General features: G+C 48.2%; 1 protein-coding gene across 2 annotated transcripts in view; it reads right to left on the bottom strand.

Annotated features, from left to right (window-relative positions):
* The window catches only part of aplf (aprataxin and PNKP like factor), a 114,109-nt gene that overhangs the window by 62,226 nt on the left and 38,208 nt on the right, over positions 1-13,675 (bottom strand). For both annotated transcript variants that reach the window (XM_070889806.1, XM_070889807.1), the window contains exons 4-5: positions 13,425-13,638; positions 8,678-8,801 (exon numbers count right to left, since the gene is read on the bottom strand). In XM_070889806.1, coding sequence (XP_070745907.1) covers positions 8,678-8,801; positions 13,425-13,638 — 338 coding nt within the window. The remainder of the gene's footprint in view (positions 1-8,677; positions 8,802-13,424; positions 13,639-13,675) is intronic.

Here is a 13,675-nt window from a genome sequence, read left to right as displayed (position 1 = left end):
AACTGGTGGCATTAACAGAGGCCTTGAAACTAGCAGAGGGGAAACGCGTAAACATCTTTATGGATAGTCGATACGCGTTTGGGGTGGTTCACGACTATATGACAGCTTGGAATAGACGGGGATATATAACGTCGGGAGGGGGACATATTAAACACGAGAATGTAGTCCGAGAACTAATAAAAGCCGTCAAATATCCCCTCGCCGCAGCCGTAATAAAGGTTAAGGCCCACCAGAAGATCGAGAGCAAAGAATAACGGGGAAACATGTTAGCAGACCAAGCGGCCCGATGCGCTGTGGAAGAGGCTGAACCTCAGGCTATTCCAGTAGCCACGATAGGGCCGGTGGAATTAAATATACAAAAGATACAGGAGGAAAGTAGCCAGGAAGAACAGTCTGCATGGGAACAAAAAGGGCAGTAAAGGAGGGAAGACGGTGTGTGGAAAAGGGAGTTAGATATGGCCTTTACGGCTAAAGGGATCAAGGGGTATGGAGAGAAAGCAGGAAAGAGGTACTGAGGGAATGATCAGCCATGATCTTATCAAATGGTGGTGCAGGTTCGAAGGGCCGAATGGCCTACTCCTGCACCTATTTTCTATGTTACGCAGGGGTCAAGTTTCGGGCAACGACTAGAACGGCGCAGCCCCGCGGGCCACGCCTGATTTCCGCGCCGAAAACTTACCTCTGTATTCTCCACTCCCTCAGGACGATCCAGGCCCTTGGCGCAGCGCAGAGCCGAGCAGTGCTTGAACACAGTGCCAGGACCTCTGCACATGCGCGCTACAATGTACGCGCATGTGCAGTAGCTCCAGACGACCGAAACTGTGTGGGAGGGGCCCGAAGCACGCCGCCCCTAACCCTGGCCGAATGGGCTCACTTGGGCGGCGAAGATCGGACTGCACCTCCCTCCTCCAGCTCCGGCTCCCTCCCTGTTCAGCTCACGCTCCCTCTGGCTCTCTCGCCCTCCACGCACCTCCCCCATCCCCAGCTCCCGCTCCGCTGCCAGCTGCTCCGCCCCAGCTCCCGCTCCGCCCGCCGCCCCCACTTCAGTTCCGGCCTGCTCCCACTTCCTTCAGCGGGGGCGGGCTCCAACTGAAGTCTTTGGCCCGGCACGTTCAGCCGCCCCACTCTCCTCCTTCTCCCCCCTCTCCTCTTCCCCCACTCCCTCCGTCCCTCTCCTCCCTCCCCTCTCCCCCCCCCCCTCACTCCCTTTCTTCTCCCCCCTCCCTCCCCCACTCTCTCTCCTCTCCCTCCCCCACTCTCTCTCCTCTCCCCCCTCACTCCCTCTCTCCCCCTCCCTCCCTCTCTCTCCTCTCCCTCCTCACTCTCTCTCTCTCCTCTCCCCCCTCACTCCCTCTCTCTCTTCTTCCCCCTCCCTCTCTCTCCTCTCCCCCCTCTCTCCTCTCCTCTCCCTCCTCTCCTCTCCCTCCTCTCCCACCTTCTCCTCTCCTCTTCCCCCTCCCATCCTCTCTCCTCTTCCCCCTCCCACCCTCTCTCTCCTCTTCCCCCTCCCACCCTCTCTCTCCTCTTCCCCCTCCCACCCTCTCTCTCCTCTTCCCCCTCCCCTCTCTCCTCTTCCCCCTCCCCTCTCTCTCCTCTTCCCCCTCCCCTCTTTCTCCTCTTCCCCCTCCCCTCTCTCTCCTCCCACCCACCCTCTCTCTCCTCCCACCCTCTCTCCTCTCCCCCCTCCCACCCTCCCTCTCCTCAGCCCCACCCTCTCCTCTCCACCTCGCTCCCTCTCTCTCCTCTCCTCTCCCTCCTCTACCCCTCGCTCCCTCTCTCCTCTCCCCCTTCCCCCTCCCTCTCCTCTCCCCCCTCCTCTCCTCTCCCCCTCACTCCCTCCCCCTCTCCTTTACCCCCTCCCTCCCTCTCCTCTCCTCCCCCCTCACCCCCCCTCCTCTCTCCGCTCTCCCTTCCCCACCTCCGTCTCCTCTCCCCCGTCCCTCCCCCCCACTTCTCCCCCCTCCCTCCCTCACCCTCACCTCACCTCCCCTCCCTCACCTGTCCCCCCACTCCCTCCCTCACCTCTCTCACCTGTCCCCCCACTCCCTCCCTCAGCTCTCCCTCCCCCACACCTCTCGCCCCCCTCCCTTCCTCACCTCTCCCCCTCCTCCCTCCCTCCCTCCTCCATCCCTCACCTCTTCCCCCTCCCTCCCGCACCTCTTCCCCCTCCCACCCCCTCCTCCGCTCCCCCTCCTCTTCCCCCCTCCTCCTCTTCCCCCCCTCCCCCTCCTCTTCCCCACTCCCCCTCCTCTTCCCCACTCCCCCTTACCCTCTGCTCCTCCCTCCCTCCCCTCACTTCCCCTCCTCTCACTCTCTCTCTTCTCCCCCTCCCTCCCGCTCTCTCCCGCTCCCTCCCTCTTCCACCCCTCTCCTCTTCCCCCCCCTCCCTCCCCCACCCCTCCCTCTCCTCTCCCCTCCTCCTTCCCTCTCCCCACCGCTCCCTCTCCTCTCCCCCTCCCTTCGCCCCCCCCCTCCCTCTCCTCTCCCCCTCCCTCTCCTCTCCTCTCCCCCCTCCCTCCCTCTCCTCTCCCCTCCCTCCTTTCCCCTCCCCCCCCTTTCCCCCTCCCCCCCCTTTCCCCCTCCCCTCCCCTCCCCCCCCCTCCCCCCCCCTCTCCTCTCACACCCCCCCCCGCCTCCCTCCCTCTCCTCTCCTTTACCAACACCCTCCCTCTCCTCTCCCCATACCCTCTCTCCCCCTCCCTCCCCCCTAACCCCCCTCACTCGCTTCTCCCCCACTCCCTCTCTCATCTCTCTCCCTCCCCTCACTCACCTCCCCTACCTCCCCTCCTCCTCTCCCCCCTCCCCGCACCTCCCCTCCCCCGCATCGCTCCTCCCCTCCCCCCTCCTCTCTCCCCCTCCCCCTCCCCCCTCCTCTCCCCCCCTCAGCACCGCTCCCCCCTCCCCGCACCTCTCCCCCCCTCCCCCCTCCCCCTCCTCCTCCTCTCCCCCCCCCCCCACGCACCGCTCCTCCCCTCCCCCGCATCACTCCTCCCCCCCTCAGCACCGCTCCTTGTATTTTTTATTTGTCATTGAATGCTTATTGTTGTGCTTTGTTTAGTGCTTGGTGCTTTAAATGTACTTACCTGCACTGATTTCTTAGCTCACCACAAGGTTTTTCTGTGCAGCCACAAGTGGCTACATACGCTAGCCTAAGTTAGTTTGGAGTAACTTTTAGCTGTCTAAACTTGCTTAAACGGCCAAAACAGGTGTAAGTGGCTTGTAACGCCCCTTTTGAAAAAAAAACTAAACTAAAAAAAAACCTAACCCACTTAAACTGGAGCAAATTAAATGGGCAGAATTGCGATTTTTAAGATACTCCAAAAAAATCTAGTTGCTCCAAAAATAAAACGGAGCAACTCCTGGGCAAACTTGGGCCCTTAGGAGTGCTTGGGGCTGCTATGCACATAGTGCAGGTGCCATTGCCCAACAGAGACAGCCTGAAGATTCATTCAACTGATCATTGGCCCTTCCCTTTGAGGGAAGGAGCCTGTAAAGACGGCAGCGCTGAACCGAACATTGCTCAGCATTCTGCCGATACCGCACCTTTCACTCACTTTCGCGCTCTAAGGAAAGTGGTAGTGCTTGATTTAGCACTCCGCTTCTCTCTTGGAGCTCTAATGTGGAAGTGCCTGGCAGCAGTAAATCTTTTTCGCCCGTCGATACTTTTGCGTCCCTGAAAAGCTATCGTCCCAAACGGGGCGCTACGCAATTTCTAGCCTATAAACTTAGATTTTGGACTGGAGTGCAAAATTGCAAAGCAGAGTTTTTCCATGACCTAATCTATGTCTGTGTCACATTTCAGGATTTTATGACAATTTTACCACAGAAAGGATTTGGCAAAAAGAGTTACTTTTAAAGTTGTGTTTAAGTATACTCACCATTATTTTTTTTAAAAGTGACCTCGACGAAAGTGGTTAATATGCTTAATGCAAGTTGTTTTCCCCAAGAGACTAAACAATGAGTAATGTGTTAGCTTGTGTAGGTAAACGAAAAATTAAAAGTAAATTGATCAACGTTGGGCTGTGAACAGCAAGAGATAATAATAGCAGAAACTGGTATAGACGCAAGCAGAGGCTTTTGCGAACAGAAAGCCTGCAAGGACAGTCAGATTTATTAAAAAAGATCACTGTGAGGGCTTTCACTGAGGCAAAGAGATTGGAAATGTTGGGAGATGGTTATTGTTCAAGTCAAGTAAGGTAACCTATTGATATTGGCTAGCATGGTATGTTCTTTATTTTGTATTATGTGAAGATAAATTGTACAGATTGAAGTGAGAGAGTCTGATAATATAGCTGTTCTGTATGATGACCTTACTATGAAAAAAGCTGGCCTTATCCAAATGTTGCCTTGGTTCACCTGAGAGAGATTGAAGTTATACACATACAAACATAAGATACTCAAACTGCTTACCGGAGAGACTGACGCCACTGTACCCAAGAAAATACCTGCGGCAGTTCTGAATATTGAACAGCCCAAATAATCCTGCTTCAGATATTCATAGTTAACTTTATTTGAATGTTCATGTACAAGAAACAAAGTTTTTGATAATAACGCTGCCTGAAATACAATTCTACAAGCAAAATTAGCATTCACAACTTAATATTAATTGATTGGGTGCAGTAGTGTAGTGGTTATGTTACTGGACAAGCATGCCAGAGACATGAGCTAATAATCTAGAGAACATAAATTCAGCTTTTTAAAAATTCTGGAAATAAAGCAGCTAGTATGAGTAAAAATTACCTTAAAGTTGTCGAATTGTCGTTAAAAAACCAACTGGTTCACTAATGTCCTTTAAGGAAGGAATATATGTGACTCCAATCCCACATCAATGTAATTGACTCCTGACTGCCTCCTGAAGTGACCTAGCAAGCCACTCAGTAGTATCAAATCGCTGTAGTTCAAGACGAAGGCCCACCAGCACCTTCACAGGGCAACTAAGGATTGGTGGTAAATACCAGCCTTGCAAGAGCTGCTCACATCACGAGAATAAATGTAAAAACATATCTAAATGTGGGAATGTAGTACACATGGTCTATAAGGAGCACACAATTCCACTCCTCAGCTTTTACCAACGGTCAATTATAATTGCATCCATTCATAAATTCATCGAGTGGCTTGGTGAGTCATGAGTAGATAAAGGCAGCACAAACAGAAAATATTGCACTGCTCCTATACCAATGGATCTGCGTACCAATCACCATTCAGACCTCAAAAGAAAGAATTTGCAGAAATATAGGGCCCAAGTTTCCACACGATAAAAAACGGGCGCCCCTCCGAGCTGGGCGCCCGTTTTTCACGCCTAAAACGGCGTCGGAAAAAAACGGCGCGATTCTGGAGCACTTTGCAGCTCCTTGTCTGTTTGGCGCGGCGCCCAGGGGGGCGGAGCCTACACTCGCGCCGATTTTGTAAGTGGGAGGGGGCGGGTACCATTTAAATTAGTTTTTTTCCTGCCGGCAACGCTGCGTGTGCGCGTTGGAGCGTTCGCGCACGCGCAGTGTGAAGGAAACATTGGCACTCGGCCATTTTTGTAGTTCTTTGTAGCCGTTTAATTTTTGAACATTTTTTAATAAAAGCACATTGCCATCAGCACAGAGGCTTCTTGCAGCCTTCTCACTGTCTCCTTCCCCCCCCCCGTGGGAACGAACGGGCGCCTCCTCCCCCCCCCCCCCCCCCGCGGGAACGAACGGGCGCCTCCTCCCCCCCCCCCCCGCGGGATCGAACGGGCGCCTCCTCCCCCCCCCGCGGGAACGAACGGGTGCCTCAACTTGTGAGGCTTCCTGCAGCATTCTCCGTGGCTGAAGCACTTTCACACAGGTAGGAAGATGGTTTATTTAATCTTTTCTTGGCTTATAAATGTTTATTCAGGTTGGATTTATTTGTATAATATTTGTAGAAGTATAAATAAGGATTTATTGTAGAATTTAATGACTTCCCTTCCCCCCCTCCCCGCCACCTCGTTCTGGACGCCTAATTTGTAACCTGCGCCTGATTTTTTAATGTGTAGACAAGGTTTTTTCAGTTCTACAAAAATCTTCACTTGCTCCATTCTAAGTTAGTTTGGAGTACGTTTTTACTGTGGAAACTTTGAAATCAGGCGTCAGTGGCCAGACACGCCCCCTTCTGAAGAAAAAATTCTGTTCCAAAGTGGAACTGTTCTACCTGACTAGAATTGCAGAAAAAAAAATGTGGAGAATTGCGATTTCTAAGATAGTCCGTTCTCCACCAGTTGCTCCTAAAAATCAGGCGCAAATCATGTGGAAACTTGGGCCCATAGGAGCCAAGTTTCGGCCCAAGTTGCTCCTGTTTTTTTGGAGCAACTGGTTTAGAATGGGGTATCTTAGAAATTGCAATTCTCGGCATTTAGTTTGCTCCAGTTCTAGTCAGTTAGAATAGTTTCAGTTTGGAACAGATTTTTTTTTCCAAAAGGGGGCGTGTCCGGCCACTTACGGCCGTTTTGAAAGTTTAGGCAGTGAAAACATACTCCAAACTAACTTAGAATGGAGTAAGTGTAGATTTTTGTACGCTCAGAAAAACCTTGTCTACACTTAGAAAATCAGGCGTAGGTTACAAATCAGGCGTAGGGAATGGGGGGTGGGGGGGGGGGGGGAGGTTTAAAGGGAAGTTTACAAACATTAAACACTTCAGTTTTACAAATAAAGAGCCATCATCAATAATAAATGATAAATACATCAATAAATCAACCAATAAATCAATCAAAAAAATTAATAAAAAATTAAAAAAATCAATAAATAAAACATTTTCTACTTACCGACTGCAGCACCGGGAGTCCTCCAACAGCATACTGGGATGGCCCCCCCAGTGTGTCTCTGTCAGTGTCTCTATCTCTCTGTCTGTCTGTGTGTGTGTTTCTGACAGCGAGGGGAGGGGGGTGGGGGGGGAGAGGGGGAGGAGGGAGGGGGAGGAGGGAGGAGGGGAGGGAGAGAGGGAAGGAGAGGGGAGGGAGAGAGGGAAGGAGAGGGGAGGGAGAGAGGGAAGGAGAGGGGAGGGAGAGAGGGAAGGAGAGGGGAGGGAGAGAGGGAAGGAGAGGGGAGGGAGAGAGGGAAGGAGAGGGGAGGGAGAGAGGGGAGGGAGAGAGGGAAGGGAGAGAGGGAAGGAGAGGGGAGGGAGAGAGGGGAGGGAGAGAGGGAAGGAGAGGGGAGGGAGAGAGGGAAGGAGAGGGGAGGGAGAGAGGGAAGGAGAGGGGAGGGAGAGAGGGGAGGGAGAGAGGGAAGGAGAGGGGAGGGAGAGAGGGAAGGAGAGGGGAGGGGAGGGGGGGAAAGGGGAGGGGAGGGGAGGGGGAAGGAGAGGGAGAGGAGGGGGTAGGAGAGGGGGGAAGGAGAGGGGAGGAAGGAGAGGGGAGGGAGGGAGGGAAGGAGAGGAGGAGGGAGGGAAGGAGAGGAGGAGGGAAGGAAGGAGAGGAGGAGGGAAGGAAGGAGAGGGGAGGAGATGGGAGGAGAGGGGGAAAGGAGAGGGAAGGGGAGGGAAGGAAGGGGAGGAAGGGAAGGGAGAAGGGAGGAGGCAGGAAGGGAGAAGGGAGGAGGCAGGAAGGGAGAAGGAGCCTGAACGGGCCGGGCCCAAGACTTCGGGCTGGATTTACAGGCAGGTGGCGTCGGGTCCCGGGTCCGGGGGGGGGGGGGCGGGTCGCGGAGGGAGCAGGAGTCAAGTCGGATCAGTTCCAGAGGAATCAGGAGCTGGGCGTGGGAGGTGAGCCTTATCCACGCAGCCCAAGTGAGGCCATTCGGCCAAGGCTAGGGGCTGCGTGCTTCGGGCCCCTCCCACAGTTTTGGGCGCCTGGAGCTACTGCACATGCGCGCCCACTGTAGCGCGCTTGTGCAGAGGTCCCGGCACTGTTTTCAGCGCAGGGACCTGGCTCCACCCCCCACAGCTCGTGCTGCGCCGGGCTCAGCTCCAGAGGACCTGCAGGGAGCCGGAGAATAGATACTTTTTTTTAGGCGCACTTTGTGGCGCGAAAAACGGCCGTCCAGGTCTGGGCTGCGCCGTTCTAGGCGCAGCCCGAAACGTGGGCCCATAGCTCCTTTCATGACCTCAGGATGTCTGAAAACGCTTCAATCAATGAAGTACTTTGAAATGTAGTCACCATTGTAATGTGGGGAAATGCAGCAGCTAATTTTCCCACAAGTCCCTGAAAGAGCAATGATATAAGTTATTGATGTTGGTTGAAGGATAAATATTATCCAGGATACGGGGGGGGGGGGGGGGGGGTACTCCCCTGCTTTTCTTTGAATAGTGCCACGAGACCTTTTGCATCCACCTGAGAGGGCAGAAGAGGTCACAGTGTAACGTCTTATCCAAATAACAGACGATGACATCACTTGAATCTTCCAGTAAAGTTTTAAAACTATGATCCGCATAAAGGCAGGTTTCTGAATCATTTAAAAAAAATTTTTATTGCAGAAACTATAGCAAGTTTGCACTTTGATGTTACTTTTCTTGGCGAAGCAGCACTGATATTATGGCATCATCAACATGGTAACACAAAAATATTGTACAAACAGAAGTTTAGATCTGCAGGCCACAAAGAAAGTGCCCAATTACACAGCAATACCAGACATTTCTGAGCGGAAAAGTATTAAATAAAAAGTCTTGCATCAAAAGAGATTTTAATAAAAATAATTTGCTGTTAGTGCAACAAGTAACCTTAATAGCCTGCTCCTACCTTTCTTATTAATTATAGATGAAGAACTTGGTATTTCTGTTGTACCTTGCAGCATCCAAGCTGGCAAGACTCTTTTCCTTTGCACAGGGTTCACTGGTGCATGACCATTCTTCAGTTGTTCACTCTTTGACGATAAGAACACAACATTAGTTTGGCTAGCAGAGGACAGGTAAGACTGCCTCAAAATCCATTTCATATTTTGCCTTAAGTGTAATTACAATATGGGAGCATCACAACTGTCCCATCCTCACCGAATGTTTACACATACACATCGTGCAGGGATAAGAACATAAGAAATAGAAGCAGGAATTGGCCCTGCGGTCCCTTGAGCCTGCTCCGCCATTCAATAAAATCATGGCTCATCATCGACCTCAATTCCATTTTGCCGCCCGATCTCCATATCCCTTGATTCCGCATGACTCCAAGAATCTATCTATCTCAGCCTTGAATATAATCAGAGACTCAGCATCCACAACCCTCTGGGGCAGAGAATTCCAAAGATTCACAAACCTTTGAGTGAAGAAATTCCTCCTCATCTCTGTCTTAAATGGCCGATCCCTTATCCTGAGACTGTGCCCCCTAGTTCTAGACACTCCAGCCAGGGGAAACAATCTCTCAGCATCTACCCTGTCAATCCCCTTCAGAATCTTGTATATTTCAATGCGATCACCTCTCATTCTTCTAAACTCCAGAGAGTATAGGCCCATTCTACATAATCTCTCATCAAAAGACAGCCCTTTCATCCCAGGAATCAATCTAGTGAACCTCCACTGTACCGCCTTAAAGGCAAGTATATTCTTCCTTAGATAAGGAAACCAAAACTGTGTACAGTACTCCAGGTGTGGTCTCACCAAGGTCCTGTACAATTGTAGCAAGGCTTCCTTACTCTTATATTCCAACCCCCTTGCAATAAAGGACAACCTGCCATTTGCCTTCCTTATTGCTTGCTATACCTGCATGCTAGCTTTCTGCTTTTCCTACACAAGGACATCCAAATCTCTCTCACCATTTAAAAAATATTGTTTTTCTATTCGTCCTACCAAAGTGAATAATCTCACATTTCCCTACATTATACTCTATCTGCCACCTTACTGCCCACTCACTTAGTCTAACTATATCCCTTTGAATTCTCCTCACAGCTTACTGTCCCACCTAGCTTTGTATCATCAACAAACTTGGATACATTACACTTGGTCCCTTCATCTAGGTCATTAATATAGATTGTAAATAGCTGAGGCCCCAACACTGATCCTGGTGCGCCCCACTAGTTACAGCCTACCAACCCAAAAAAGATCCATTTATCCCTACTCTCTGTTTTCTGTCCGTTAACCAATCCTCTATCCATGCTAATATATTAGCTCCAATCCCATGAGCCCTTATCTTGTGTAATAATCTTTTATGTGGCACCTTAGCGAATGACTTTTGGAAATCCAAATATACTACATCCACTTTATCTATCCTGCTAGTTACATCCTCAAAAGACTCTTTGTTAAACACGATTTCCCTTTTATAAAATCATGTTTACTTTGTCTTATCTAAGTGCCTTGATACCACTTTCTTAACAATGGATTCCAGCATTTTCCTGACATCTGATGTCAGACTAACTGGCCTGTTTTCTCTCTCTCCTTTCTTGAATAGCGGGGTTACAATTGCGACCTTCCAATCTGCTGGGACCGTTCTAGAATCTAGGGAATTTTGAAAGATCAAAACCAATGCATTCACTATCTCTGCAGCCACCGCAATTGTTATACGGCCACAATTGATCTATTTTCCCTTTCAGTTGTTGATCAACCTTCTGTGAATTTCTATCATTTTCTGTTTTTATTCTGGTAGATCATATCCAGCCCAGGACCCAAAACATCCGCCAAAATACTGAACAGCAAGGACAGCTGGTAGTTATTTATTAAATTCAACCTAACGATTTAATTTGCATTCACTGCTGGCCCCGAAGTATAAAGAACTCGCAATCCGTGTCAAGAACTTTGGGTTTTCCATAGGTTCAATTCAATTCAGCGGAATTTAATGGGGATCTCCTTGCTCGTACAGCTGTGACATCAACAGGTTGTCTAAACAGCTAATCAAAAGGCAGAATTTTCAAGAGAGCGAACAAGGAGGTGAGTAAGCCCTTAAAATTCAAACTTTTAAAAATAGTTAGAGAGAGCAAAAGAAAGATTGGGGTTCTCACACGGGAAAAAAGCAATCCTGAAATAGAGATGGACAAACTTTAAAAAATAATTAAAACATTATTTTTGAAAAGTTTCTTAAAAATTAAAAATTTTTATTAAAATGGACAAATTTCACAGTGCACAAAATTAAAATTAGTTTTCCAAGCCCTTAGCATTTGATTAGCAATCAAACCCCAGTTACACCTACTCCCTTTTGAATTAACTTTTAGTGGGGAATGTAACAGCGTAATTACTGTAGAAGAGCTGAAGTTTTCATCAGTTTCAATGATTTATGAGATTTCACTGATTGCCGGCTCAGTGGGAGGGGCGGGGGCACAGCGCAGCCAGTTTCAGAGCTGTCATTGACAGACCGCAACTTTGGGATTTCTGCGTGTGCCAAATCCCGATGTTGCCGTCAGTTTCAAAGATGGAATGAAAGCGAACGCTGCCAGTTCGCCGTCGTCCCGACTGCAAATTCTGGGCCATTGCGGTATAGGATTGACTTAAAAACTTAATTATTAAATTTTAAAACAAGTGCTTCAGTGCAACTATGTCCAGTGATCGCCTCAGCATTTATATTTGTAACCTATAATGACCCAATTATAATTTGCACCACTGCACATAAAAATGCTGATCAGATTCTTTGAACATCATTTCATGTAAAGTGTTAAGAAGGCATGGCAATTTATTAATAAAACACCACAGTGCAGGTTGATGATAATTGCCAAGTTTTGTTGGTACTCTGCTGCATTACAATCAATTGCTGCATAATAAGATGTTTATGAAAGATCAATGCCAAGGATTTTCACAGCAAGTGGTTCTTTATCAGTATTTACGCTGCTGCAGTCTGTAAGCCTCAGGGGCCATTTGAGCCTGGAGAAATGCTCAAATCTAAAACTCTTCATCACAAAGTCTGTCTACTTCCAGCTCTGTAACATCTGCTTCTGCCTCAGCCCATCTGCCTTTGTCACTTCAAGACTTAATTATTCCAATGTTCTCCTGGCCTGCCTCCCATTCTCCATGCTCTGTAAACTTCAGCTCATCCAAAACTCTGCTGCCCGTACCCAAGTCTCGCTCACCCATTCATCATCATCATACTCCTGTCCTCACTGACCTACATTAGCTCCCATTCTCTCGGCAGCTTTCATTTTAAATTTTTGTGTTCAAAATTACATTATGACCTTGCCCTCTCTTATCAGCGTCACCTCCTCCAGCCCTGCAATCCCATTGCTGGCCATGCCTTCAGCTGTCTAATACATTCTGCAATTCCACACTCCCTCTCCTCCTTTAAAGACCATTCTTAAAACCCACCTCTTTGATCAAGCTTTTGGTCACCCTTCCTAATATCTACTTTTTTGACACAAATGTATATTTTTGAATGATTATGCTTCTGAAGTGCCTTGGGACATTTTACTACATTAAAGGCGCTATATTACATTTCCCACATTACAATAGTGACTACACTCCAAAAGGACTTTTGCTGTAAAGGACTTTGAGACATCCAATAGTCATGAAAGGTGCTATATAATTGCAAGTCTTTATTCTTTGTCTTCTTTCTTCTATATAAATGCAAGTTGCTGTTGTAGAAATTCACTGTACGTTAACTTAGCTAAGCATTTTGCTAACATTGATAGCACAAATTAGATATAATAATAAAGTTGAAGGGACAAAGTTCCTGTATCTGCCATCCTCATAAGCTAATGACAGGAAATTCAAATTCAATCAGAAAGTGATTGCTACATTGCAAGAATTCTTATTTCCAAAGGTGCATATAAAAGATCATATAATCACTAAAGTTTACAGCACAAAAAGAAGCGCACTGTGCCTGTGCTGTTTGCGACAGCAATTCAAAACTAAGCTAGAAATTATGAGAAATAATTATCCTGCACAACATGCCAATAAGTTTGTGAAAAGCAGGTCACTGATTGGTTTAGATTTGCATTTACAGCTGCAACAAAAAACATTTAGTAACAACTTCTAAAAAAAAAAATTGCTGGATTTCACCCAAGTGACTTCTTTTTGTGCAAACCCAGACATTGAGCATCAACAATTCAAACGTGGAGCTAGTCCTGTTTTCTGCTAATCCCATCCACACACACATGCACTTGCAGCAGAAAATCAATAAATAGCAATCAGGACCAAGATCCCTGACTCGATCTATCTTCTCCGTGGCCTTGGGAACCGTGGCCAATTGCGACAGGCCCAGCTAAGATAGATAGTCTACTTCAGCACCAACCAAAGACTGTACAGACCTCCGATTCTCCTGGCCTATGACTCAATATCACAATACAGAGTGAATTTGTCCATTCAACCCCCGGGTGTTTCTGCCCCCCATCCCCACCAACATGTCGCATTTGGACACTTTAAGGTTAATATGTTTACATTGAATTCCTGTGAACTAAGTCAAAACCCATAGCAGTCACTATCAATCAATTCTAAAAGCCTCAGTCTTAATCCCAGAAGGTTCCAGGGTACCAAACATGCCCTTCCTTGCTCAGCAGGCATAGTATTAGACTGGGGATAAAAGAGTATTAATTGGTTTAGAATTTTAACAGAAAGTTTGCTAATTATACCATTCTTACCACGTTGTCCAAATTGCTATTTGGTTCAAATGCACTGGATTGCTCTCTGGAATGATCATCTGTTGTCACAGTCCTGGAAGATGTAGTGGCCGTTTGTGTGCAACTGGGAGATATATTTGGGCCTTCGTTGACCTCCTCTTTACCCATATGCAAATTTTCTGGAGAATTAGACTGATCATCAGTGACATCTTCAATACTTGACAGATCACTATTTCTGCAATGCATTAATTATAAAGATGGAATAAATACAT

The sequence above is a fragment of the Pristiophorus japonicus genome, chromosome 9 (assembly GCF_044704955.1).
Source record: "Pristiophorus japonicus isolate sPriJap1 chromosome 9, sPriJap1.hap1, whole genome shotgun sequence".
NCBI classification, from domain to species: domain Eukaryota; kingdom Metazoa; phylum Chordata; class Chondrichthyes; family Pristiophoridae; genus Pristiophorus; species Pristiophorus japonicus.
The sequence above is the reverse complement of the archived record's forward strand: the minus strand, read 5'-3'. Positions and strand labels throughout refer to the sequence as shown.